This window comes from Brettanomyces bruxellensis, chromosome 8 (genome assembly GCF_011074885.1).
Source record: "Brettanomyces bruxellensis chromosome 8, complete sequence".
Taxonomy (NCBI): domain Eukaryota; kingdom Fungi; phylum Ascomycota; class Pichiomycetes; order Pichiales; family Pichiaceae; genus Brettanomyces; species Brettanomyces bruxellensis.
Genome location: NC_054689.1, coordinates 74,724 through 99,839, shown reverse-complemented (window position 1 = coordinate 99,839; position 25,116 = coordinate 74,724). Strand labels below are relative to the sequence as shown.

The 25,116-nt window shown below is 38.6% G+C and overlaps 10 protein-coding genes across 10 annotated transcripts; 1 reads left to right on the top strand and 9 right to left on the bottom strand.

The window, feature by feature from the left end:
* Positions 1-718: 718 nt before the first annotated feature.
* BRETT_000261 (uncharacterized protein) lies at positions 719-2,308 on the bottom strand (the record flags this gene model as incomplete). Its single annotated transcript, XM_041278831.1, has 1 exon — positions 719-2,308. One exon carries the CDS (start codon positions 2,306-2,308, stop codon positions 719-721), a length of 1,590 nt encoding a protein of 529 aa, XP_041137045.1.
* A 1,158-nt stretch (positions 2,309-3,466) lies between these two features.
* Positions 3,467-5,260, bottom strand: BRETT_000260 (uncharacterized protein; the record flags this gene model as incomplete). The annotated part of the gene is made up of 1 exon (XM_041278830.1): positions 3,467-5,260. One exon carries the CDS (start codon positions 5,258-5,260, stop codon positions 3,467-3,469), a length of 1,794 nt encoding a protein of 597 aa, XP_041137044.1.
* Positions 5,261-6,043: 783 nt separating this feature from the next.
* On the bottom strand, positions 6,044-7,915 carry BRETT_000259 (uncharacterized protein; the record flags this gene model as incomplete). The annotated part of the gene is made up of 1 exon (XM_041278829.1): positions 6,044-7,915. The coding sequence occupies one exon, from the start codon at positions 7,913-7,915 to the stop codon at positions 6,044-6,046; it is 1,872 nt and encodes a 623-aa protein (XP_041137043.1).
* A 683-nt stretch (positions 7,916-8,598) lies between these two features.
* BRETT_000258 (uncharacterized protein) lies at positions 8,599-10,440 on the bottom strand (the record flags this gene model as incomplete). The annotated part of the gene is made up of 1 exon (XM_041278828.1): positions 8,599-10,440. One exon carries the CDS (start codon positions 10,438-10,440, stop codon positions 8,599-8,601), a length of 1,842 nt encoding a protein of 613 aa, XP_041137042.1.
* A 950-nt stretch (positions 10,441-11,390) lies between these two features.
* Positions 11,391-13,505, bottom strand: BRETT_000257 (uncharacterized protein; the record flags this gene model as incomplete). Its single annotated transcript, XM_041278827.1, has 1 exon — positions 11,391-13,505. The coding sequence occupies one exon, from the start codon at positions 13,503-13,505 to the stop codon at positions 11,391-11,393; it is 2,115 nt and encodes a 704-aa protein (XP_041137041.1).
* A 357-nt stretch (positions 13,506-13,862) lies between these two features.
* On the bottom strand, positions 13,863-15,281 carry BRETT_000256 (uncharacterized protein; the record flags this gene model as incomplete). Its single annotated transcript, XM_041278826.1, has 1 exon — positions 13,863-15,281. The coding sequence occupies one exon, from the start codon at positions 15,279-15,281 to the stop codon at positions 13,863-13,865; it is 1,419 nt and encodes a 472-aa protein (XP_041137040.1).
* Positions 15,282-15,827: 546 nt separating this feature from the next.
* BRETT_000255 (uncharacterized protein) lies at positions 15,828-19,472 on the bottom strand (the record flags this gene model as incomplete). The annotated part of the gene is made up of 1 exon (XM_041278825.1): positions 15,828-19,472. The coding sequence occupies one exon, from the start codon at positions 19,470-19,472 to the stop codon at positions 15,828-15,830; it is 3,645 nt and encodes a 1,214-aa protein (XP_041137039.1).
* An 871-nt stretch (positions 19,473-20,343) lies between these two features.
* Positions 20,344-21,285, bottom strand: BRETT_000254 (uncharacterized protein; the record flags this gene model as incomplete). Its single annotated transcript, XM_041278824.1, has 2 exons — positions 20,344-21,094; positions 21,182-21,285. 2 exons carry the CDS (start codon positions 21,283-21,285, stop codon positions 20,344-20,346), a joined length of 855 nt encoding a protein of 284 aa, XP_041137038.1.
* Positions 21,286-21,748: 463 nt separating this feature from the next.
* On the top strand, positions 21,749-23,023 carry BRETT_000253 (uncharacterized protein; the record flags this gene model as incomplete). Its single annotated transcript, XM_041278823.1, has 1 exon — positions 21,749-23,023. One exon carries the CDS (start codon positions 21,749-21,751, stop codon positions 23,021-23,023), a length of 1,275 nt encoding a protein of 424 aa, XP_041137037.1.
* Positions 23,024-23,218: 195 nt separating this feature from the next.
* On the bottom strand, positions 23,219-24,340 carry LYS1 (Saccharopine dehydrogenase; the record flags this gene model as incomplete). Its single annotated transcript, XM_041278822.1, has 1 exon — positions 23,219-24,340. One exon carries the CDS (start codon positions 24,338-24,340, stop codon positions 23,219-23,221), a length of 1,122 nt encoding a protein of 373 aa, XP_041137036.1.
* Positions 24,341-25,116: the final 776 nt, after the last annotated feature.

Here is a 25,116-nt window from a genome sequence, read left to right as displayed (position 1 = left end):
GGTAAAGCGTAAAAGAAAATGGTTATCCTTAGTTGCCGTAGTTCAAATACTGTTTTACTTAATACAAATATTTTTTTTTTCCTAACCACAGCGAATTTTCTTTAGCTCACGGCACATACAAAGGGAATAGGGAACAACTCACTATGGCGCTAATTAACTTTGCAAAACCTCATTTATTTAATACCAATTTTAAAGAACGAAATTTAGATCATGATGAAAACATAAAACTTAAGATGTCCACTAGAAAGTACAAGGAAAACAAATCCTCTATATACCTTATCTTGTAGCCCGAAACTAAGCTGTTGCTTTTTTTTTTTCCTCCGCTTGCGTAATTTAAGTTACGTAATTGTAAAGCCCACTCCATACACTACTAAACGGTTTTTTTTTTCTTAACGTATGAAGAAATAAAGTATTAAAGGAACAAATTAAGCCTCGCAACTATGGAATGTTAAGGACTCTCAGATCACTTCACGGATCGACAATTATAAACATACTGGGCCACTTACAATTGTAAATCGCTTGAAACGAATGTAAGGATGTACACAAGCCATAGTATGGGGTAACCGTAGTCCTTGATCCAAATCCATGACCAACCAAATTTACAACTATTATACAGATTTCTTTCATCTATCAATTAGACGTATGAAAACAGGTATAAATATGAATAATTTTAACGTAACTATGTACACATGTGTAAAGATCATGATCTTCTGTGGAATTATTTACGGGGTTCTTTATCATCGTTAGGCTCAAGTTGTATTTCAACATTCGGATTCAAAACTCTTGCCGGATCAAGACTAAATTTGATTCGCCTGAATAAGTCTCTTTTTACATCAACTCCATCATTTGTTGAATCCAAAAGTTTTGTTTCTTCCATCATGCTCATCGAGTAGAATGTCTGTGGATCTTGACGCACAATATTTGGAGAAACTATAAGTGCGCTTGTAGCTTTCCTATTTCTATTCGATTCTGAACTTAACAAATTGGAATAGTAGTGAAATTCAGTCGATGAAATATAATCTTTTGAATCAAATTTAAACGTCTTAAATTCATCTGATTTGCCATCAAAAATTGAACCAAGCTTCGAGTAATTACCTTTACTTAGCTTAAATACACAAAGCGTTCGATATGCTCCAAAAGCACTTTGTATCTGAGGACACTTCACACTGTCAATAAATGATATATCAATATCAGGAATAATCGACTTGATTTTATTGACCACGTCATCAACGGAAAGTAAAGATTTAAAGCCAAGGACATAGAGCGAAAAAGCACTTTCCTTTTTCGGTCTTAAAATGGCATCTGTAATTATACAGCAATTGGGCTCATATGAAAGAAGGAGATTGAAAGCTCGATTCTCGTTTGGATCTTTCGAAAAGCGATTCACCTTCTCTATCGTACCATCTGGAAGGACAGCTGTCACACTTTCTATTAAAGATTTATCAATTTTATTGCACAACAATTGGCTTTTAGTACATGGAAGCTGAATGCCCAATAAACTGCACAATATTATCAATGAATTTAAATTGGACAGAGTATCACAGTCCATATCATTCATCCTATCACGAAGAGCTGTTGGTTCAGCTCCAACCTGAATTTTCACGGTATGCTGATCAACTTTGTCGATTTTGTTGAGCCTGGAAAAATCAATCTTCAATCTATAACCACCGGTACTTTTGAGGCTGGAATTATAAGAATCGCTTGATGTGAAAACGGGAATGTGAAACTCTTGACAGTTCTTAAGAATTGCAGATACCTGCTCGGTAGATTCAGGGTAAAACACATACTGCTTTTGTTGCAAATTCTTAACCTTTTTACCGAAAAAAACCTCTTGGATACTTTCTCCACAATTCATCACATCTGAGATATCTTTACTGATAAACGGATTATCATAAAGTGCTTTGTTTTCATAATTCTTTTGGTCAATTTCTAGTTTCTGAGATTCCAAGATACGCAAAATACATCTTTTAAACTTATCATATCCACCATACTCTGAAGATTTGTCTGCTTTTTTGATCTTACTAATGGCAGTTGTAGACCCCGCTGGAAAAAGATCTGCCGGAGCATTCTCTGTAACAAAAGACTTTCCAAGGGAATAACCAGCACCCATAGCTCCAACAATGATGAACAATTGAAAGGAAAATGAATTGGAAAATGGAGATCCCGACTTCTTCTCTTTCGGTTTTTCCCCTTTCGTAATGCTAGATTTCTTGATCAGCCGACCGCTAACAGAAACAGACCGGCGAAAACATTTGCTGCTTGTTATTAAGGTTTTCCGTACGACATTGTTCAGTATTGGCCAGGGCATTTCTGATAAAGATGTGTACCATCAGGTTATACACCTAAAAGAAGATATAAAGTTGTTTAATATTTATCACTGCTTCTGGGACCAGGTAGGTGGATAGCTTTTTCGAGACCTTTATCATCTACATAATTTTTTTTATATTGGGAATTTAGTTAAACATAAGGAAAAGCATTTTCGAAGAGGTTTGACATATTTTTCTTAATAAACAAAGATAGTATATATATATACAGATATTAGTAGCCCTCAGAGATAAAGAAGTTGCTTCCATATACTAAAAACCCTGCTTACATCACGAACTCTAATCCTAAAGTCGCATTCAAAATGCGTAAGTATGAATTATGTATGTACAGAACTCTAATAACACAAAAGGGAACCAACAACCAAACCAAAACATTAAATATAAATAACCCTGCTCTTTCTAGCAGTTACATCTTTGCCATAAAGTTGTTGTTCTTACAGCGAGCAACATTACGCTTTTTAATCAATTTTCGCTTGTACCTGAAGTAGTCAGTTTTTTGAAGTTCTTCCATTTGCTCATCCTTGTTTAGAAGTGTCCATAGCCAATTCGGATATTCTTCATCCTTCTTTGCAATTAATGGTTGCGCACTTTTGTATATATCTAGATGTATTGGTGTTCCTTCTTTGCATGAAGATTGAACTAATCTTCTTGTTGCGCTGGAAAACTGCCGTATAAATATTGATCTGGATGGAAACATAATATAGATGAAAACAAAATAATAGGCGTTGTAACTGTGCACTTAATTTAATTTTTAGAAACCAGTATAAGAACATATACACGGGCTTATATATATATATCTTTGCTTGTCTCAAGAATTTGATATATATTTTTCTTGATAGCAAAAAGAACTTATGATGTAGGGATGAACCAACATTTTTCAAGATGGAACATAGAAGGATTTCATTCAAAGTTAGACAGACAAAGCATCGTATTGTTATGTAGATCAAAGCTATAATGAGTACAACCCTGATTTACATCAAGTCAGATATGTACAAATACAATTCTCTACGAAAAGTTATTAATAAGGGTAGACGTGATGCATAATTGATATTCTAATGTTATTGAAAATTATAATTAAAAATGAGATGAACCGGACAACCATGGGCTAAATCAATATCTGAAAAGAAACTTCCAATTGTATCTTAAGCCTTGATTGGATAAAACATCCTAGTAAAATAGCTAATTACACTTTTACGTAACAAAAAGTCATATCGTGACAACCTGGCGATATCATCAACATCACGCTTATCCTCTAATTTCTTTTGAATCAAAGTCCGCCTGGCATCCAACATCCGATAGATCTTCCACTCTCTGAATATCATTAAAAAAGCGGCACTCACAAGAGCTGCAACACCAACCAGAATTTGACAGTAGAGGAAAGGTTTGCTGCTTCCATCCCTTCTAAGTTTCAAACCAATGATTTCGGCCACAATCATTGGAGGTCCACCAATTAAGCAGAGAAATGAGACTGCAGCAAGTAAATCATCACCTCCTCCAACAACATCAGCACAGAGAGGTGTAAAATTGACCCAATTAACGCCCACCATAATTCCGCTGATAAATGCGAACACAATAAGCGAGGCATATGAATGAACAAAAATCCAGTACACCATTGAAAGTACTCCTAAAAGTACAGTGATAATAATGGTGACATTGACTTTACCAAAGTAATCGGATACAACCCCTAGAAGCGGTCTTCCTATAAACTGAGCGATACTTTGAACAGTGGTCACCATAGAACCCTGCTCATATGTAAGACCAATATCTGTCGCATAAGAAGACATGGAAAATAAAAGAATAGTATATGAGATGCCATACAGAAAGTTCCAGGAAACAAGGCAGAGCACAGGCTTTTGACGATAAACATCCCAGCGAGTAAAGTTACCCAGCAACTCTTTCCAGAAAGGCTTGTCAGCTTTAACAATAAGAGAACGCCTACATCTAATAAGCATAGTACTTATAGAGAGCATGACACCACAAACAATTCCAATCATACGTAGAGCCCATTTGTAACTACCGGTTTTATTTATCAATGCTTGTGTTGGCCTGCTAAACACAATTCCAGCTAGACCTGCACCACTGGTAGCAATACCGTTGGCAATTGATCTTCTTTTAAGAAACCACGTTGGAATAATGACAAAACACGGACCAGCGGCAAAAGCATAAGCAATAGAAAGAAGAAGACCTTGAAGCATGATAAGCTGAAGGATTGTCTTAGCTTCGGCTGCACAAAGATAGCAGATAACAAGAAGAATAATACCTACCACCATCACCGATTTATAATAAAACCGGCGGACAAGCGAATTTGCTATGTTACAAAGCATAAAACTGAGACCCAAGTTCAAACCTCCGATCAAGGCAAAATCCTCCATTGTAGCACCTTCGAAGTGATTCGTTTTCAGGTAGTAATTCAAGAAGACACCAAATGACGAATTCGTTCCCCATGAAAAAGTGTTTATAAAACACACGCAAACGGCAGAAAGCCAACCCCAGAAGGTACCATCAGGTGGTCTGTCTATCATATCCTGCTTGTTGAATTCACCATCATAACTATCTAAAGCATCAGTATCCTCCTTCGTTAAATGCTCTTTCTTAGTCCCACCAAGTGAGAGCTTTCTGGATAAATGGTCTTCCTCGGGATTTGTAGAACCAAAGGGCGCAGGAGGAACAACCATACTTTCTCGATGTGAGGCATAGTTATTATCATCACGGATACCATCAACAATTGTAGACGTTCTGGTGAGAATTCTTCGAGAAAGCGTTCCTGTAATAGGAACAGCTGTATACTGTTGTGTGTCGTTCTCATTATTAACAACTTCTTCATCTGAGTCAAGTGATCCAGCATTTGAATATGAATCTGATGGGGTGTCATTGCGTAAAGAAGATGCCATTTCTGTGCTACCGGGAATATTTTCCCGACTATTTTGCTCAGTCATGATATTGTAAATTAAAGGAGCTTATGTATAAATTTAAAGGCTAGGAATTAAGGATTAATACCGGGGAACTTGTAGAATTTTGAGCTTTTTGCGATCGCTTGATGTAGGTGTAAAATAAAGGGGAAAACGTTAAGAACAAAAAAGAGGTAATAAAGTTAAGGCCGGCTTGAAGTGGAAAATACATTGAAAATACAAATCATATGGAAATGATAACTAACTCATTTATATATATTGATGACTAAAAAAAAGTATTAATAATTAAAAGCAAAAAATCAAAATAGATAGTATAATAGTAAAAAAAGGCTCTGGGGTACGCAAAAATTGTGAAATGAGTAGTACGCGGAGATTTGCTCAACAAAGGAAGAAAAGGACGGAAACAGAATTTGGTAACCCTATTTTGAATTTTCGCATCTCGGTTAGCAACGCTTAAAAAAATTCAATGCCAAGCGGTAATTTACTGACCTAAAAAAACTTGCAGAAAACAGCACTAAACCATAACCAATAGTAGCGTTTTTTTCGTATAATTTTCGCGATATCAGAAACCCCGATACGATAATTTCTCTATATAATTCTATTTTATTTATACTTGCGATGAAACACCTCGGAGTTAGTTGTGCCTATGTGTTAAGGGCGAAATCGACAGAAAATTCTTTTCCACAAGGACTAGTGCTGCGAAGTGCACATTTTATGATGAACTCGAGGATGTTAGAGAATAATGATAATAACCCCTGTTTAGGTGTGGGGTAAAAAATATCCATCAATTGATTTTAAGATGAGTTTTTGTTAGGCCTTTATTGGATAGAAAACTCTTAGGATATAACCTTTTAGACCCGGGTCTAATAACAATTTGTAACGTTTAAGACGATCCATATCACCGGGCTGCCGATCTTTCATTGCTCTTTTTTCTATCAGATGACTTCTAGCAGTGAGCATCCGAGATATTTTCCATTCCCTAAATGGTAGAAGACAGAGTGCACCAACAATACAAGTAACACCAACTAGAATTTGAGGATGGAAAAAGGGCGAAGAAGAATTTGGCTGCTCCAACTTTAAACCGATAATTTCGGAAACTATCATTGGTGGACCACCTGTAAGATAAAGCGCAGAAAGGGCTGCTAGCAAGTCATCACCTCCTCCAACAACATCTGAGCACATAGGAACAAAGTTAACCCAATTGACGCCCATGATGAAACCTGCAATAATTCCAAAGCCAATCAATGGGCCATATGATTTGATGAAAACCCAGTAGGCGAGGGATAATATACCAAGAAGAAGAGTGAAAATTATGGTCACATTGATTTTACCAAATAAAAATGAAATGTATCCCAATGCTGGTCGGCCAATCATCTGTGCGGCACTCTGTAACGTAGTCACCAATGAACCTTGACTACTTGTTAATCCAATGGTTCTGCCATACGAGGACATAGAAAACAACAATATTGCGTAACCTATTCCATAAATAAAATTCCATATGATCAAATAAATGATTGGTGGCATCTTATAAATTCTCCAATTAACAATGTTCTGGAATATTTCTTTCCATATTGGTATGTCACTAGTCACTTGAAATTTTCTTCTGCAACGAACCAAGAATATACTGACAAACAACATAACACCGCAAATAATTCCGACCATTCGTAGTGCCCATTTGTAGCTACCTGTACTATCAATAACTGCTTGGACTGGTCTACTAAAGATTAAACCAGCAAGTCCCGCACCACCGGACGAAATACCATTCGCAAATGATCTCCTTTCCAAAAACCATGATGGGATGACGACCATACTAGGGGCAGCAGCTAAAGCATATGCTATTGACAAAATAAGACCCTGCACAATGATTAATTGAACAATAGTTTTGACCTCCGCCGCGACAAAATAACAAATAACGACTAATGCCGAACCTAAATACATAATATGCTTGTAATAAAATCTGCGGACTAGAGAATTAGACAAAGAACAGGCTATGAAACTGAGACCTAGGTTGAGACCACCGATAAGGGCATAGTCCTCCTTAGTAGCTCCTGGAAAGTGATTACTTTCCATGTAGTACGACATAAGAACACCATAGGATGTATTGGCACCCCAACTGAAGGTATTGATGAATGTGACACAAATAAGGGAAATCCATCCAGTAACAGTACCATCTGGAGGTCTGTCAATGATATCTTGAATGTTGTACTCACCATCGTATGCTAATGACTGTGAAGTTTGTGTTCTTGTGATATCATCCTCACTAGACTCCTGCTTTGTCTTCACAGCTTCCAATTCAAAAGAAGTTACCTGGTTATCTGAATGAGGAACCTCACCTTTATTATACAACAGATTATCTCCTAAATCTGGATTTATTTTACCTTTTTCCTGACTCATGACATACTCGTTATCATCTCGAATAGCATCCAAGACTGTAGACGTTCTTCTTAATAACCGCTTTGAGTATGTGCTGAAAATAGATTTAGTGTCGTTTTTGTCATCATCTTCATACGGTGAAGTTATTTTACCACTTGTACTATATGCATCAGCCTGTTTGTCATTATGAGGGTCACTTGTTAACTTCTGAATTTCCCGATTATCGCCATGTTTGGTATCACTCAGTTCGGAAATGATGGACTCCAAGGAAGAAGCTGAATCTTCGGAAGTCTCGGTTGGGTGAACCATTATATTTTAAGTTGTACTTAATCTTTTTTGAAAAATTTGATCTCTCTCTGATCGATCAATGTCAGTATTCTACAAGAATAATGATATCCTTGTTGAAATTATAGGAGAAAACAACGGCGCTTGCCAAGACACATAAAATGTGGTTAAGTAAAGAAGCTCTATATCACCACCATAACGATGTTCACGATGAATATAAATTGTTAAAACTTACGAGTCATTCTTTTTTCATGAAAATGGGACGTTAATAAACTTCGGGGGAAAAAAACGTTGGGAACGACGTACATTATGCGGGACTCGACACCCGTGAATAAATCAAAACAGAAGAAAAAATTGATCGGAAATACAACGTTTTTCCAAGTTTGGAAAAAATCGATAATGCGAAATCATTGTTCTATATATATATTTTTCTTTAACTGTATCAACGTGGGGGTTAATTCACAATATTTAAATCCGATGAAAAAAAGAATAACGTGATACTAAGATTACTTTATATTCCAAAATTAGAAGCCTGCCTCTTCAAGTACAAGATAATAAAGTGCTGCTACTAGTGCCGATTTATTTAACATGCCAAGAAAAGTTCTTATTTTATGAAAGAGTACATACAAACCTTATTACGTTTGTGGGTAGGAAAAATAGTGATGCATACGACAAATGTCAGTAAATAAACATTACTGAACATTAATTCATGCTTTAATAGGATAGAATGTTCTCATAAGCTTTCCCGAAAGACCAGGCTTCAAAAGAACATGGTATCTGTCTAGTCTGATGCGGTCTTTTTCGGTCCTCTTAAGTGGATCCACAGCCAATATAGCAGCCTGTCTGGCCCGAAGAATCTTACTGATTTTCCAACATCTGAAAGGTAGCAACACCACAGCACTGATTATACTGGCAACACCGACGAAAATCTGGCAATATAAGAAAGGTTGCGACATTTCTGGGCGCTTAAGTTTGAGGCCAATAATTTCGGCAACTATCTGTGGCATGCCTCCGAAGAAAGTTAGAAGAGAGATAGCTGCCAACAAATCATCACCACCTCCAACAACATCAGCGCTGAGAGGTGAGAAGTTGACCCAATTAATACCCATGAGGAAACCTGCAACAAAACCAAATATAATCAAATTTGGATAACTCTTAACGAAAATCCACCAGACCATGGAAAGGATTCCCAATAAAGTGCAAACAAAAATTGTTGTGTTTGCCCTACCGAAACGGTCGGAAAGTAAGCCCAAAATTGGTCTTCCAACGGTTTGGGCAATACTTTCAACCAGGGTAGCCATAGCACCTTGTGAAGTAGTCAAACCAATTGCCGTACTGTATGAGGAGAAAGAAAAGAGAAGAATAGAGAAAGAAAGACTAAAAAGGAAATTCCAGAAAATGACACAAAACATTGGCATCCTGAAGAGAATATCCCAACGAGTGAAATTATGCCATATCGTCTTTAGCAAAGAATCAGACTTAACCTGCAGTGGTCTTCTAGTACGAACAAGAATAATAGATATGAACAAGACAACACCACACGTGATACCAAGCATCCTTAATGCCCAGACAGGACTATCATCTTCCTGTATCATATGTTGGACAGGCTTACTGAAAACAACACCGGCTAATCCAACACCAGCTGCTCCAATACCCTGTGCGACAGATCTCTTCTTAAGAAACCAAGATGGAATCATAACGAATGTTGGTCCGGAAGTTAATGCAAAGCCAATCGAAAGAAGAAATCCCTGAAGCATGATAAGCTGAGTAATTGTCTTGGCGACAGAGGCTGTGCAAAAGCCAATAATCACAAGGCAAGCGCCAAATGCCATCACAATTCTGTAATGGAATCTTCTGATCAAAGTATTTGCTACACTGATGAGCATGAAACTCAGACCAATACAAAGACCTCCGATCAATGCATAATCCTCCATCGTAGCACCTGGAAACCTGCTAGTTCTCACATAATAATCAAGAAACACACCGTAGACGGTATTTGTACCCCACGAGCACATATTTATCAACATAATACAAATGCAAGTTGTCCATCCCCAAAAAGTTCCATCCGGTGGAACATCCAACTCTTCCTTCTCTTTCTCAGAAACCTCACTAACTGTTTCAGCTGACTCACCCCCAGACACAGATGCTGATTCGGCTGGTGCTTCTTTTTCTCCCCTCTGCGATTCTATATCCGTCGGAAGTATACTCTGTGACTTGTACAACTCTGCACCATAATCTGGTCTCTTTTTGTCGTGTGCCGAGGCGTATGCACTATCATCTCTAACTGCATCCATAAGAGTCGAAGTTCTCGACACAATGTTATTCGATAACGTTCTTATGAGCGAAGATCTCCTCCTACCTATCTGTGCACCCCCTGTATTTTCCGAATCCAACTGCTCAACAGTTCTTCCACTTCCAACATCCTCTCCAGCAGATGTACTTAAACTGGAGAGGTCGGCGCGTGACAGGTTCGAGTCGATGGATTGCGTTTCCAAGCTTTCTGAAGATAGTGACTCACTCATATCTTCTTTATCTGTAGTGTCCTTCATAAATGCTAATATGTGCAATTCTAATGTAATAAATGACTTGAAATTGGAAACAATGTTCTAGCTGTACTAACTATTTTTAAGTGATATATGCAATGCTATAGATGCCCAGTGGCTATCATCAAAGTAATATGATGGTAAATGACAAATAATATTAAAATCTCTATAATAGGGAATACGAGGTATACATGAATTACAAAAAATAAGATCAGTATCCGAAGGCTGTTATAGGACGGCTCGATCCATATATATGTAAAAGCATGAGAAATTTTTAATCCTAGAAATCGGTTCGACCGCGGATGAAATCGTACTGAGAAGATCCCAGTTACCATAAAAAGAACGGATACGGCATGTGTTCAGCGGATGAAAACGGGGTGTCTGGCGAAAATGGTTGAAAATAATGTAAAAGGAAAAATATCTGTTTTATCCGTGCCCAGAAATGCGGACGGAAAAAAAAACACTTTTTCCGTCAGAACCGAGTTTTGTAATAAGTACGAACCTTGCTTCAATATCCGTTTTTTATCCTCTGAAGACAAGCCGAACGTAAATAGTCATTCAGATACACCTGAAAGTCACACATGAACACTTACCATAAACTTAAGGGGGCATATTAATGTGTGCAAATGTAGCGACTCACGGAGCTCAAATACCGGAGAAGTACTATCTTTCGGAGTACTGAGAAGTTCATCACAAAAAAACGGGGTGTGATTCTTCGGAATCAGGTTTCCAGAATCATAATAGAAAAAAGCAGGAAAGATAATAGGGAAAGAAAAACACAACATATCTATGATTCCGCAACCATCCGCGATTGTTAGTCGGAAAAATTTTTCTTTCACTCACATTTCTCATAAACGGAATTAGCGTTACGGTTTTCCGTTTCTGCCTAAATCAAAAGTCCGTTAGTTAAAGTTAGCCGCTAACATCTAAAGAAAAATGTCGCCTCACTCTTATCGCTAAGAGTTCTCCATTTCCAAATTCCTATTGTCATGTGCTATATACCCAAGCAAAGCCGCAACTTTTTTCCAAACGGGGCTCCTATCCGTCTCCGTTACAAATATTTGTGAAAAACCCTCCCATACTAATTCGGTCATTATACGACTACATCTGGAACCTTCCTGAATCGTCAATTTATCCGTAAGAAGAAAGTCGGATACCGTCACATCTTTTGCGCCTACTTCCTCTGTATTTTTTTCGGTCACCACTTTCTCGATGCTCTCAATTCTCCCAGTGTCTAAATAGTAGCCATTTTCGGTAACACACGTTTGGTAGAGGCACTTGGCAAACATCCGTAAACTTGATGCAGGCACATTTATATTTTTGGATTGTAAAGTGATGACCATGTCATCGAAATGGATTAGCGTAGGCCATAGCGTATCCGCTAAGAGATGTTGTTGTTGTTTCTCATTTTTCTTGCTATCTTGATTAATCCCTATAATTTCTTTCGCATACCAGTTTGCACAGCAAATAGTATTCCAGAACTGACCGTGGCAAGCAAAATAATAGCAGAGATTAATGATTAATTTAGGAGTTGCATAGTTCAAATTCTTGGGCACCAACTTTATGACATCTTGGAACCTAGTTCGATCATTAAAACTTTGCCGAAGGAGTTTATCAATCAAGTATGTGAAAATCCCGGGGTAGTCGGGGACAGGTGACTTCACATCTACACATGTGAGCATAACGGTCAAATCAGCCATCTTCTGAAAATCCTCGGGCTTCCCATATGCCGAATATAACGCTTCAAAAGTTTCCTTCTGATAGTACTCCATTGGGACATTTCTACTTGCCATCAATCTCAACAACCCAAGCTTCATATCTGGGTCAGTCAGTAAATTTAATAGTTCTCGGTATGTCGTTATATTGAACGGCGTCATATAAACAGCGCGCTTCATTCTATGTATGATGGGAACCACAGATTGATACAAGTTCATTTTCTTGATTTCACCATCCTCCAAAAGTCTTCTTATGCAATCGAGTATTATATTATAGGTGTCCGTGGTTGGAAATATTTCCATGGCTGAAAACTTATTAATCGTCACTTTGATCATTTCCAAATCCTTTGTTCTAGAAAAAAAGGATACCAAAAGATTTAAACTTTTGACATTTAAGAAGATATCCAGAAGTAGTAGCCTGTTCAACACAAGGTTTTTTAGCGTTTTGTCTATTATTGATCCCTGATGAGTCGAAGCCCACCCATAATTCTTCAGTACTAATGTGTTCAAGTATTCATTAATACCATCAGTACTTATTTGTTTGGTATTTAGAGTCAATTTTGGCATTGCACTGCATATCTTTTCTGGGAAATCAAATGTCGTTTCGATGGAAACAAATGTTGTCATGTAGTTCGGTCGTAACTTCATAACAACGGGCTTTTGTATCTCTTTTAAAATATGGTAATCGCTACTTTGCTCTGTAGCAATTCGCTCAATATCTACCTCAAGATTCCTATCCTGATCTTCAAGTTCCTTCTCCAAATTTGTGTCTAAATCGTCGTTCAGAAGCATATCCTCCTCGAAGTCTTCATCTTCATTGTATACCTGGGGATGGGCCTCATCATTCCAGACTTCCATGTATCTATGATTATGAAACGACGATTCAGCTGGCACACCATATAAATTGTCGATAAGATCACCATTGATCATGTCATTAAAATTCTCCAACTTGGATTCTTTAGTGGCAATGGTGGATTTCTCTGATGAAGAGATATTGCGATAATGATGATTTTCCAATCTGTCCAACGATGGTAGTTGGGAAGAACTATGCTGCGGCAATTGGCGTTTGCGTTTTTCTTGCTGATTCAAACTTTTTTGTCTATAACTGATTTCATGGCTGTATCTCCTACCCAATTCCAGCAGAACTAAACCACCGCATCCATTCCGCATCCGATTTACTGGTCTCCAATAATTCATTTTATGTAAGTTACTAGAAAGATAATTCGAATACCTTTCAACCTTGGAGCATCGTAAAAATTGACCTAAAGCTCTTGGCTTTGTGTTTGGATATATTTTATAGTTGTAGTTTATTACCAGTCCAATATTTTCTGTGATAACTGATCTGCAGTTAGGCATGGTTTTTGCATGCGCAAAAGACACCCAATCAATATCAGGATAATTGGCAAATTGAATTATGCATCTATGTGAAGATACAAAAGGAATAAACACAGATGTGTATGTATTTACTTAATATGAAACCAATTTGGTTAGAAAGAAGTTCAAATTCACAACTTTGATGAATGTTCAATCCACCAAACAATAAGGATGGAAAATTTCCCCTCTTCCCCTCAATATATTTTAAACATATTTCCGTACTTAATTTCCAATTTTTTAATTTTTTTTAGTACCTTCCTCTTCGAATATAAATAATATGATTTTTTATAAATCAAATATGTTTTCAAAAAAAGTATAAAACAAGAATAACGGTCATAGTTACTGCAACGGCTCAGAGGAGCTACTTAACCTATTCAAATGCAAGTACACATCGGTTCCATAACCTTCCATACTGATCAACTTCAAGTCACCCGAAAAATATCTTGCATATAATCTAGAGTGAGGTAAACCAACACCAAGACCCATGAATGGTGGCTTAAATGATCCGCTCGTAAATGATGGATCATACTCCTCAATTTTCTGGTTAGCAGATGTATAGAAATATGTCCAAACCAATGGAATGGCAGATCTTGGAATTCCACCTCCTTCATCAGACACTTTTATTGTGATATCCTCGAGTCCTTCAGCAACGATAATCTTAACAGGTGGAAACTCTAAGTCCTCGATCGCTTTACCAGGGTGTAATCTCTGTTGAAGCTCGATTGTGGCTCTCAGCGAGTTCTTTAACGTTTCGAACAACATGTGCACCAAATGACCTGGAACATACATAAATTCTAGATCTTCAGGGCAATATAATTGAACGGGTGGAGCCTCTATCATATCATAATGTTCTTCACAGGCAAATCGGGCCGCATCGATCGCATCCTGGGCAACTTCCATTACGTTTGTTCGTAGACATATGATTCCAACATAATCATCACTGTACATGTTGCCCATTGCCTGTTGATTAAGAGCAATTGTCTGACCAATAAGCATCCGAATACCTATTCTACTGAGATAGAAACGATCAAGGAACTGATTCACGGAATTATCCACATATGTGAAATTCTTCTTTCTTTTCCAGGACTGAACCCCACGTGCGATTGTTGTCACAGTTGCATCGTGTCTTCTCTTAATCTTTGTAAGCGTCTTAGTCACATCTTTATTGTAATTTTGCACCTCGGGAGGATATACTATATCCTTGGGCGTCGATATATAGTACGAACGACGTGGCCTCAGTAATCCGACATGCATATGTGTGGAATTCAAATTTTCAATCAGAACTTCACCATTTCCATTATCTTTAGATGAACTATGCGATCTCCTGTTGATGACAACACCATCATCAGAAAAGATATATGGCCTGTTTACAGGTTCTTCAAGTGATTTCTTATGCCCGCTTATTTGCTCTTCTTGCTGCTTTTCTCCAGAAAGAAGCCTTGCCATTTCCGGATCTTTAATTCGAGGTTCAGGCAATGCAGTCAATTCTTCAAAAGATTGAGCATACCAGTCCCTAACTAGTTGAATTGATGGTTCTCTTGCCAAACCATTTGGGAGTGTTTCTAGATCTTTCACTCTATGACTAAGTCTTATAGGTAGTTCATGAACTGCAAAATGGGAGGCATGAAAAAGTGATCCTTGTGATGGCCTGGATCCAAATTGAACCATTTGTCGTAAGGAAACACCAGTTTGCTTAACAGTCGCATAACGATATATTCTGTCTCTTAGTGCCTTGGTTAATTTCCATGATTCCGGCATATTTCGTTTCTTGTGTTACTACTTCTGCTTTAATTGCTAGGGGAATTTCCGTACTAATGATACGCAAACTCGAGGAGAAATAATTGTCATGATGCGGGGAAAGCATATACTTCATTTATATGCGGCTGTGAAAAAAATAAAAATAAAAATAAAAATAGAAATAAAAAGGTGACCATCTCATTTTGGAAATTTCATCCCGGAGAGAAGGGACTATCAAATTTAAAATTAAAAAAAAAATCAAATAGAAATAGACAAACAAAGTAAGGTTATGTACAACTTTTTTCGTATCCCCAACACATTCATATCAAGCAAAAATAATTTGAATACAGCGCTCCCATTTTGAGTATTGCAACTCCCCAAACCAAGTTTTCAACGCACCACTCCGGGCAAACGGAGGTGCAAGACTCTTCATAGCAGTTAAAATATACTTTAAATTAAAATATAACTTAAATTAAAATAGTAAAACCACAAGAAACGATATATGCATATCCAATAGCAAAACTTATAGCAATAAGAAGATAGAAAAGCAAACACAAAAAAAAGGAATCACCTTGCACCACCAACAGCGGTCATCATAGCGTCATTCATATCATTAAAAACTTTGTTTACTCTTTCACGCCCAAAACTCCAATTTTCATTTAATAGATCGGTAAAGCGATCTTTTCCAAGCATAATAGATCCAATAAAGTCTCGAGCACCCTCAACAACCTTGGAAGCGGCCGGAAACCTGTTAAGAGAGACAATATTCAAGCGGCTGCCCACGACGATACACAGAAGAACAAGCATAAATGGGAGCCAGAAAAACATCAATCTCTTGTCTGAGTTCAATCTCTGCTTTGACTTAAGAGATATGATGGCCTCCTCAACCTCTTCCTCACGACTTTGAGGATCGCTCTCATTCTCTGAAGTTGATGTTGTAACTAATCCCTTGCGTTCTTTTCCTCCAAAGTTGATGAAGGACCTCCAGTTTCCACCGTTAGGGAACAAATCGTCATATGATGGAAGAATTTCATCATCTGGTGCGTCCTCAACAATTGTTGTGTTGTCAGTCTTCCTTTCGTCCACGAGGGTAAGGGTTTCATCCACCACAGTCATGGTTGCTGTATCATCACTGACGCTTTGAACATGAGGCTGTTGATCATCCTGATGTTGAGCGTCTTCAACACCCAAATTAAGTGCACCTCTCATTGCCATCCAGAATTGCAATCCAATATTCTTTCCATGCTTCTTGGAAGGTTCAGAAGACACATTTATAGGTTTTTCAGAAGATGAAGATGACGATAATACACCCGCAACCGATTCATTCGTGTTGGCTCCATTATCTGAAACGTTGTTAGCCTCCGTACTCATTTCAGATATGCTGTAATCAGTATTATCCTCAGAATCAGCCTCTATTTCAGAATCAGATGCAAAGAATTTGACATCCCGACGTGTTCTTGTACCAGATGCCACTGCACGGACAGAACCAGATTCCCGAAATAGACGTGAATTCGATTCATTAGCTAAGGAGTATAGCGAGTCGATAGACTCTTCCCTCGCAAGTGTGCCACTGGTAGCAGAATCTAATAGATCTAAAACATTCGGATCGGAAATATCCTTAAGAGCCACACCTTCCGCAATGAATTGAGACGTAGAGGCCTTACACCTCGTTAAAAGAGCAATAAGATCCCTGTTTCCATATATAAATGCATAATGAAGCGGTGTGAGGTTGTTTGCATCACGAGGATCAATCTTTGCACCGTGCTCAATAAGATAGCGTCCAAGCTTGAAGTAGCCTTTAAGGCAAGCCAGGTGGAGGATGGTTTGTCCCTCTAAGGTACAAATAGCCCAGTTTGGAGACACAACAGGGGAATTTGGTAAGTCGAGTAGGGATAAAAACCTAACTATGATGTCCTGTTGGTCCAAACTAGAGCCCTTGGAGAACTGCTTAATCCTATTTGAAGCCTCAGTCAGCCAAGATGACCTGGCAGAGTTTCCAATAGGGGTCTGATCCATATCAGAATCATTGATACCGCTCATACTTCCAGAAACACTACCTCCCAATCCTCCATCGTGGCTGCTTCCGATAATTCTCTTTGCAATATTTTCAGCATCTTCAAGGCGACCATTCATCTTCAATCCAACAATTTGCAAAGCCAGCTCAATCAGCTGCCTGTCCGAATCATCTGTGTATGTAAAGATCTGATGTGAGGTTGGATTTGAGACAACCATTTCACCAGTTGCAGGATCTTGAATTGTAACTAGAACAGGACCAGCTTGTGCAGCCGGTGGCAAGTACGTCACGAGAGTGGAGTCAGACCAGCAGTGAGTTGCAAGAGATAGATTTGCACCAAACTTTACACCCATCCCAGGCCTGAAATTAGTTCCTAGAAGGGTAACTTCAACACCTCCTCGGATTGGACCCTGAGCCGGGATTATCCTCTGAATAGAAGGTAGTAATGCCGATAAAGATGACGAGGTATTCGACAATGATGTTCGCATAGCTGCCGCTTGCTGAGAACCTATCTGTTGAGTTCTTGCAGCCTGTTGCGTTGTCAATCCATGAGATGTGGACGACGCACCGGAAAAACTCTTTTTTTCTGGAGTGGTCGAAAACACACTAGTTGCAGACGACATATACATATTGTTCTGAGGTGATAGAGTGTCTGAACTCAAGGGCGATATAGCCTCCTTCTTAACGCTGGCTGTCGATGACACAGATCCACCATTTGCCGATCTTTGAGGCTGCGAAACACCATCGAAGTATGTAAGTGAAGAATGGTCATTTGACGACCATGATCTTTTTTGTCTTTTCGCAGATCTGGCCTTACTACCAACACCAGCAAAGGACGGTGGTGCAGCGGTTCCGGATCTGAATGAAAAAGATGGGTCCAGACTTCGGGCAGAAACAGCAGCTCCTGTACTTAAATAATCGCTCGAGTTCTCGGATAAAGCAGACACAGAGGTTTTGGAATCATCTGCACTTGTTCCAATTCCTGGAGAGGCCTTAGATGAAAGAGCACCACGACTTCCCGCCTTCACCGACTTCTTGCGATCCATAATCATGATCATACTCGACAGAGTCTTTCCAAGAACTTTACCAGTGTGATCCTTGAGCACAAAGAATAGCCTGAAACCTTTTGGTTCCTGATGATGCCTGCAGTAGCAAACAACTCGAGAAAACACCTCCATGTTTCTCTGCGCCATTCCTTCTGGATCAGCAGACGGTTGCGGAAATGATACAACTTCCTTGCAATTAAAGATAATTGCACGCTTCATAGTATCTAGAGACCATCCACATGACTTATCAGAGTTGGACTTACGACGAGATGCCCGCTTCAGTTCACGCCTCATACACTTCCTACAAACATTGAAACTCTGCATGTTTGTCATATTCTCCGTGGCCTCTGAACCAACCACAAACGAATCCAAAAAAAGCATGTGGGGGCGAATGGATTCAGGGATTTCCGAATCCTTCAAGGTCAATTTCGGTTTCGCAATTGTATCACGAGGAAAATGCAGTAGATACTGGGATGGAGCAGGAGAAATAGAAAGCTTTAATTTGATTTGTGTCTCCACACGTGAATAGGATGGTAAATCAACAACTTGCAGCTGGTAAGGAAGTTCCGAACCTTGCACAGTTAAGTATTCGGCAGGAACAGGACTTCGGCACATTTCAGATGATTCAGGAATACCTTTAAACGAGGAATCACTCACGACGCTTTCTCCACATTCCATACTGTCGTCATCATCATCTGTTTGTTCACCAAATTTAAGCTTCATGAGCTCATTTTTGGCTTCCTGGTATCGCTGCAATTCTCCGTTTTGCTCTGTTGCTGTTATGATTGCATGCATAGGATTAAAACTTGATGGGGTACTTATTTGTGAATGTTGTTTGAAAGGATCGACTGAGAAAAACCCCTGTTGTTGATCTACTTGTTGTTTTGGAGTAAATAAAGCTTTACCCTGAGGGCTCTGTGAATTTAATCCAAAATTTACTCCCAATTTTGGCATGTCAACCCGTAGAATCTCATTTGTTAGCTGAGCAGGATCGTCATACATCTGCGTATCCAAAAATTCATCCAAAAGCTCGTCATGGTACACATTCTGATTCTTCATACTGCTAATTTCATTCTCCTTATCCTCGTTATCGGTCTCTTTCTTTTTATTTGCCTGCGGGGACAGGCTTGTAGATGTAGATATTGAAATCATTTATATTAATAAGTAGTCGATGTGATCAGAAAAGGGGGAAAAAATACGCGATGAGTATAACGAAATTTGCCTTTAATTGTGGTGTGATGACTGGATAAATATGCCAAGTGCGTAACACTGTATATAAACTCGCCAAAGCAATCTTCTGAATCAGTGACTTAATATGATAATCGACTTTCAGCTGCTATCAGTAATGTATTGGTGTCAAATTTTATCACTTTATTTCCCTTGACTGAAAGTATGGACTGATTGATGTTAAAACTCCACTGTTTCTGTCAAAAGAAGTGAGAATGTTTGTATATTTCAATTAAATGATAAAATCAAATATATGACAGTTCAACCAGATTACTAACTTAAAGATTATATGGAAGAACCTGAAAGCAATGGCTAAAGAACGAAAAGTGATACAGGTGGTCAAAGAAAATCAGCTACAATTTTCACCTTTTTTTTCCCCCCCTTCCTCGTCACACTCTTTAGGAGGATTTCATTCCACGCTTAATAACAATATGAAAAAAAAATTCTTCCGGTTGATTGTTAGAAGGCGAGTTTTCCGGCTAGAGAGAGTGCTTTAACTCATGTGTTAAAATACTCATTTACGTATCAAATTTGTCACGACCGCTATCCACTTAAGTACTATCAGATTGTACATGCAGATTCTAGTATATTCCACATTTGCATAAGATACTTTACGTCTATCCTCTGCTCATCTTCAGCCTTATTCTCGCGGTACTTCTTATATTTTTGTTGGGGATATTCAGCCGTGCGATCAACAAGATTTTTATTACAATAAACAACGTAAAAAAAAAGTTAACTAATGTACGGATGTAATTTATAGTTTTATTTTCCTTACAATTCTGTCGCAGAGGCCATATCAATCCGAACTTTCTCTAATTTTTTGCTGAACCTTTTCCCCCGTTGCTTCTTTGTCATCGCTCTGAAGTGATTTCTCCTCATTTGTGTCACTATCCCCTACCGAAGTACTTTGGGGTTCTTTCCTATCATCCGTTTTGTTATCATGAACTTCTCCATCATTTATTTCTGTATCATGACCATCCTCCCCATTTTCTTTTGATTTCCCATACGGCTGAGAACCTCTTCTATCATTGTAATCCCGATCGGAATGACCGTCATCGAATGGATAGTCTCTACTACTTCTTTCATTACGGCCATCTCCAACATCTCCAACAACTCTCTCATCTCTCTCATTTCTTCTGAAGCCACGATCTTCTTCATATTGACTCTCCTCACCATATTCACGTTCCCTACCTCCCCAATTTTTACGATCATCATATCTCTCTCGACCATATCCACCATTCCGGTAGTCTCTTCTTTCGAGGTTTCTATCATCATATTCACGCCTATCATCATACCACCTAGGTAATTCCCGATCTGGTGGAGGAGCCCATCTTTTTCTTCTTCTTGGGGCTGGTGTACTTCTAGCTCTCTCACAGATTAGCCCCTTGTCCTTATCCAGTGCAAAATCCGCAACTATTGGCCTTCCATCTTTGATATCATCCAAGACTTTCTCCATATCTGAGCTATTCTCGAATGCAACAAATCCATAAGGTTCGTTATCGTATCTTCTCGGAGGAAGAACGCTTACTTGTGCCAAAGGTCCGTAACTAAAAGAAAGATGGTTGAAAATCAATATGTTCTGTTAGTACAAAGAAGGAGAAAAGCTTACATTACAAAAAATTCAAATAACATACCCTTCAAAAGCAGATGCAACAGTTCTTGCTGAGGTTCCCCGCTCGAATCCTGTCACATATAATGTAGCTCGTGGTTCCGGCCTGTAATTATCTTTGTAATCCATCGTTTGCTGTCTGAATCCTAAAATAACCCTAACAATGCAATGTAAAAAAAAGTGCTTGTGCAAGATTTTATACTAATGCAATTATTTATAACATAGATATCTGCCACACATTTAACCCCTAAACTATGCTAGCTTCCAATTGTGATCAGAATTAAGCTGTCAAAATTGTGATTGTTTGTGAACGAATATGTTTCCACTAGTAAGATAATTAATGCACAATAGAAATGAAGGAAAGTGCAGATAGAATGGGGAAGAGTGGGCGGAAAAATTTATGAGGCATTAATATAATTTTTTTTTCTTAGCTGCGCGGAGGGAATACCCAATCTACTCACCTACTTTTCGATTGTTCGCTAAATTCTGCAATTTTTCACTGATTAAAATTCTCTTGGTGTTATCAAACCGTCAATTCCAAAGTCGAACGTTCTTCTGTTGTTAAAGTATCAGCAAACAAAGAACTTTGAAGATGAGTCAAGTTCAATTTAGAATCGTTGTGGGTTCATATGAACATACCCTTCTTTGTCTCTCGGTAAGTATTCCAGTTAAAAAGGATGAGAAAGACGTCAGAGAAGCACACTTTCAACCAATATTTCACTTCCAGGCACATAACATGTCGATCAGGGCTTTGGATGTTTGTCGGAGATATCTCGTGTCAGGTGCAAATGATGAACACATCTGTTTATATGATATGCAGAAAAGGAAAGAGCTAGGTACTTTGTTGAAGCAGCAGGGGTCAATCACAAAGTTGGTTTTCTCAGATGAGTCCAATCGTTTGAAGGATGATAACACCGAGTATTTAAGTCACAAGATGGGAAAGTGGCTTTTGTCTGCTTCTGAGGATGGAACAATTTTGTTGTGGAGAGTCAAGGATTGGGAGCAGTTTGGAACCCTTAAAGGGCATAAAGCGGCTATTAATGACATCAATATTCATCCATCTGGTAGAGTGGCCATTTCAGTTAGTAATGATAGGACGATCAAGCTTTGGAATTTAATGACGGCACATAAAGCATCTACCTTAAAACTTCGTGGTAAAATTACCCTAGGGCAACTACCATACTTCTGCAAATTCGACAAAAAAACTGGTGGTGATTATTTTGTGGTTGGTCTCTCGACACGTTTACTACTTTATAAAACAAGAGAAGCGAAAGTATTCCATATATTTACTTTTAAGAAAACATTGATGTGTATCGACTTTCTTGTTATTGATCAGCATCAATATTTGGTTGTTGGAATGAGTGACGGTTCAATCGGTTTCTATCCGTTTGATCCAGAAAGCCTTTCGGCACTCGAATCCGAGGACGATGAAGATTCGCTGGTTTCTAATATTGGGGAGCCTGAGTTTAAACTTCAGGGTCATGCAACAAGAGTGAAAGGTTTCTCAATCTACCAGGAGAAGGACATTGAGTCTGGTAAGGTGTTGACTTACCTTGTTTCAATTTCATCAGATGGAAAGATAGTCATTTGGGATATGCAAAAACGGGATCAAGTTGCCGTTTATGCAACAAGTGAGCGACTGAATGTTGTCTGCACCCTTCCTGAATATATCGAGAAGGCGGATACTATGCAATCTACTTTGGAGAAGGCAGAGGCTGTTTCAAATGACATGAAAGATAAAACAGACGAGGAATCTGAAGAAGAGAAGAAGGAACTTGATGAACTTGTGAAGAAAAGAAAGAGAAAGGCCAGGAAACAGAGAAAAAGAGAAAAGAGAAGGCTTATGAAAGTCCAGATAGAAAAATAAAATGTGTGCAACAGGGGCAAAGTATAGAAAATTTCCACACTAATAAGAAATAATATTTAGACATAACAGTATATATGTATATTAGACTGATGATGAAAGAGAGAGAATCTACATAAGTAAACAAAATAAAAGCACAATACGTGATTTAAGATTTTGGCCATAGCCCGCAGGCCAACCGAGTAAACAGGATATATATCATAGCTTGGACTTGTTTAGTCTGCTCACATGATGCTGGAAGATCTTCTTAGCACGAACCCAGACAGGAGCATGACTTCTTTCCGGAAGCTGTTTCAAGTAAGGAAGCAAGTCATGTGAGAAGAACTCAGAAGCTTCTCTTGGAAGAAGAGAAGGCAAGTGATCGATCGAAACAACAGAAATCTTTGGTCCTCTCTTAGTTGGCACCGTCACAGTTGGTTTATCAAAGTCGGTAGTAGTATGGTAAACAGGCACTGGATTGTATGGGTTTGTAGTGTCCGCCGAAACATCAACGATAGTTCTAAGATTTCTGTTTTCATCGTTGAGCATGTCCAAGGTAACAAATGGTGCAATTGGCTTGTTTAAATAGATACAGTTGACGAAAACATCAGCTTCAACAATCTCTTTGAATGGACCACCCTTCTTGGTCTCAGCCATATCCCACTTAAGAATGTTCTCCTCCGGAAGACCAGCTCTTCTGCACATCTTAACTGCACCGGATCCACAACGTCCCAGAGCTCCAATTATAAGAACCTTAGGATATCTTCCCTTGGCCTTGACTGCCTGAGACAAAAGTCCAGCCACATCAGCCACCATCATGTCCTCATTCTTGTATGGGCTAAGAGCTGGAAGATCTGCACTTTCAGGATACAATTGCTTGAAGGCCCAATCCTCCAATCCAACAGCAGCACCTCCAAAACCAGCATAGAAACCAAATGCAGCGACTCTGCGTCCACGTCCATCCTGGAGGAACTCTAAATCGTATAAAATACCTCCTCCAAGTGGGAAACGTTCTAGAATCTTTTGCCAGCCTTCTTGATTCTTGTAGCAGTGAGCAAATTGAATATGCTCGTGCTTCAATGGGAAACTCTCAGCTGGAAGTTCCTTCAAGCCAATAACAATTGTTCCCTTAGGAGCATTCACCCAAGAACCAGCCTCAACAATCTGAGCGCCTGCCTCTTTGTATTCTTCGGTACTGAAAGCAGATTGCTTACTCTTTTCCACGAAAATGTTGAACTTACCTGTGGCAAGCAACTTCCTAACGGTGGTTGGAGTCAAAGCAGCTCTGGCTTCGAGTGGCTTGGTCTCTGCTCTCAAATGGAGATTCAATTTTTGAGTCATTTTCCGTAGCTCCTAAATGTATTATAAAATGGAAATAAGAAGTACACCAGGTATAGCCAATAAAATATTCGTAGAAGTGCCTAAGACTTATAATTTAACTTCGAAGATTTTTTCCCCTATTTATATATCCATTTGTAAGATGAAAAAAAAAGTGGATTGGGCAAGAGGCCGAAAAAGTTGAAAAACATGTTGCCCCTCCAAAATAAATTTCCCTTTGTTTCGCTCATTCACGCTTATCTGGGCCGTGGCATTACATTGTCTCCACTTGCCTCTTATTGCCGTTGACTCATATTTTTCCCGAGCTTTACATAGACTCAATCCTGAGGATTCTTAATAGGGAAGTTAAACATCTTTAAAAAAAAAATTTCTTATGGCCATCTAGAATCTAACCTTTGCCAATAATATCCTGTAGAGAAGGTTACTATAATTAAATAGGGGACATCACTTATTTGTAGAATGAGAGTCCCCATACCATTTACCTATTATGTATGTTCCGCCTGTTTTCATTTATACATTTCTCTTACATTTACTACTCATTATTTCTATATTGCCTGGCACAACTTACTATCTTGAAAATGTTTGCAGTCACAGGTGTCCGAAATATTTCTTTTCGAATAGTCATTTCATTCTTCGAATTGTTTAACGAAAACATGCTCTTTAGAATCTACCTGCTAGTTTCAACCAACATTTTAGAGCTTACTCAAAGCCTTCCGATATTCAGATAAAAACATAAGCTAGAGGCCCTGAAGTGTAAGAACCCTGTACTAAATTATTAT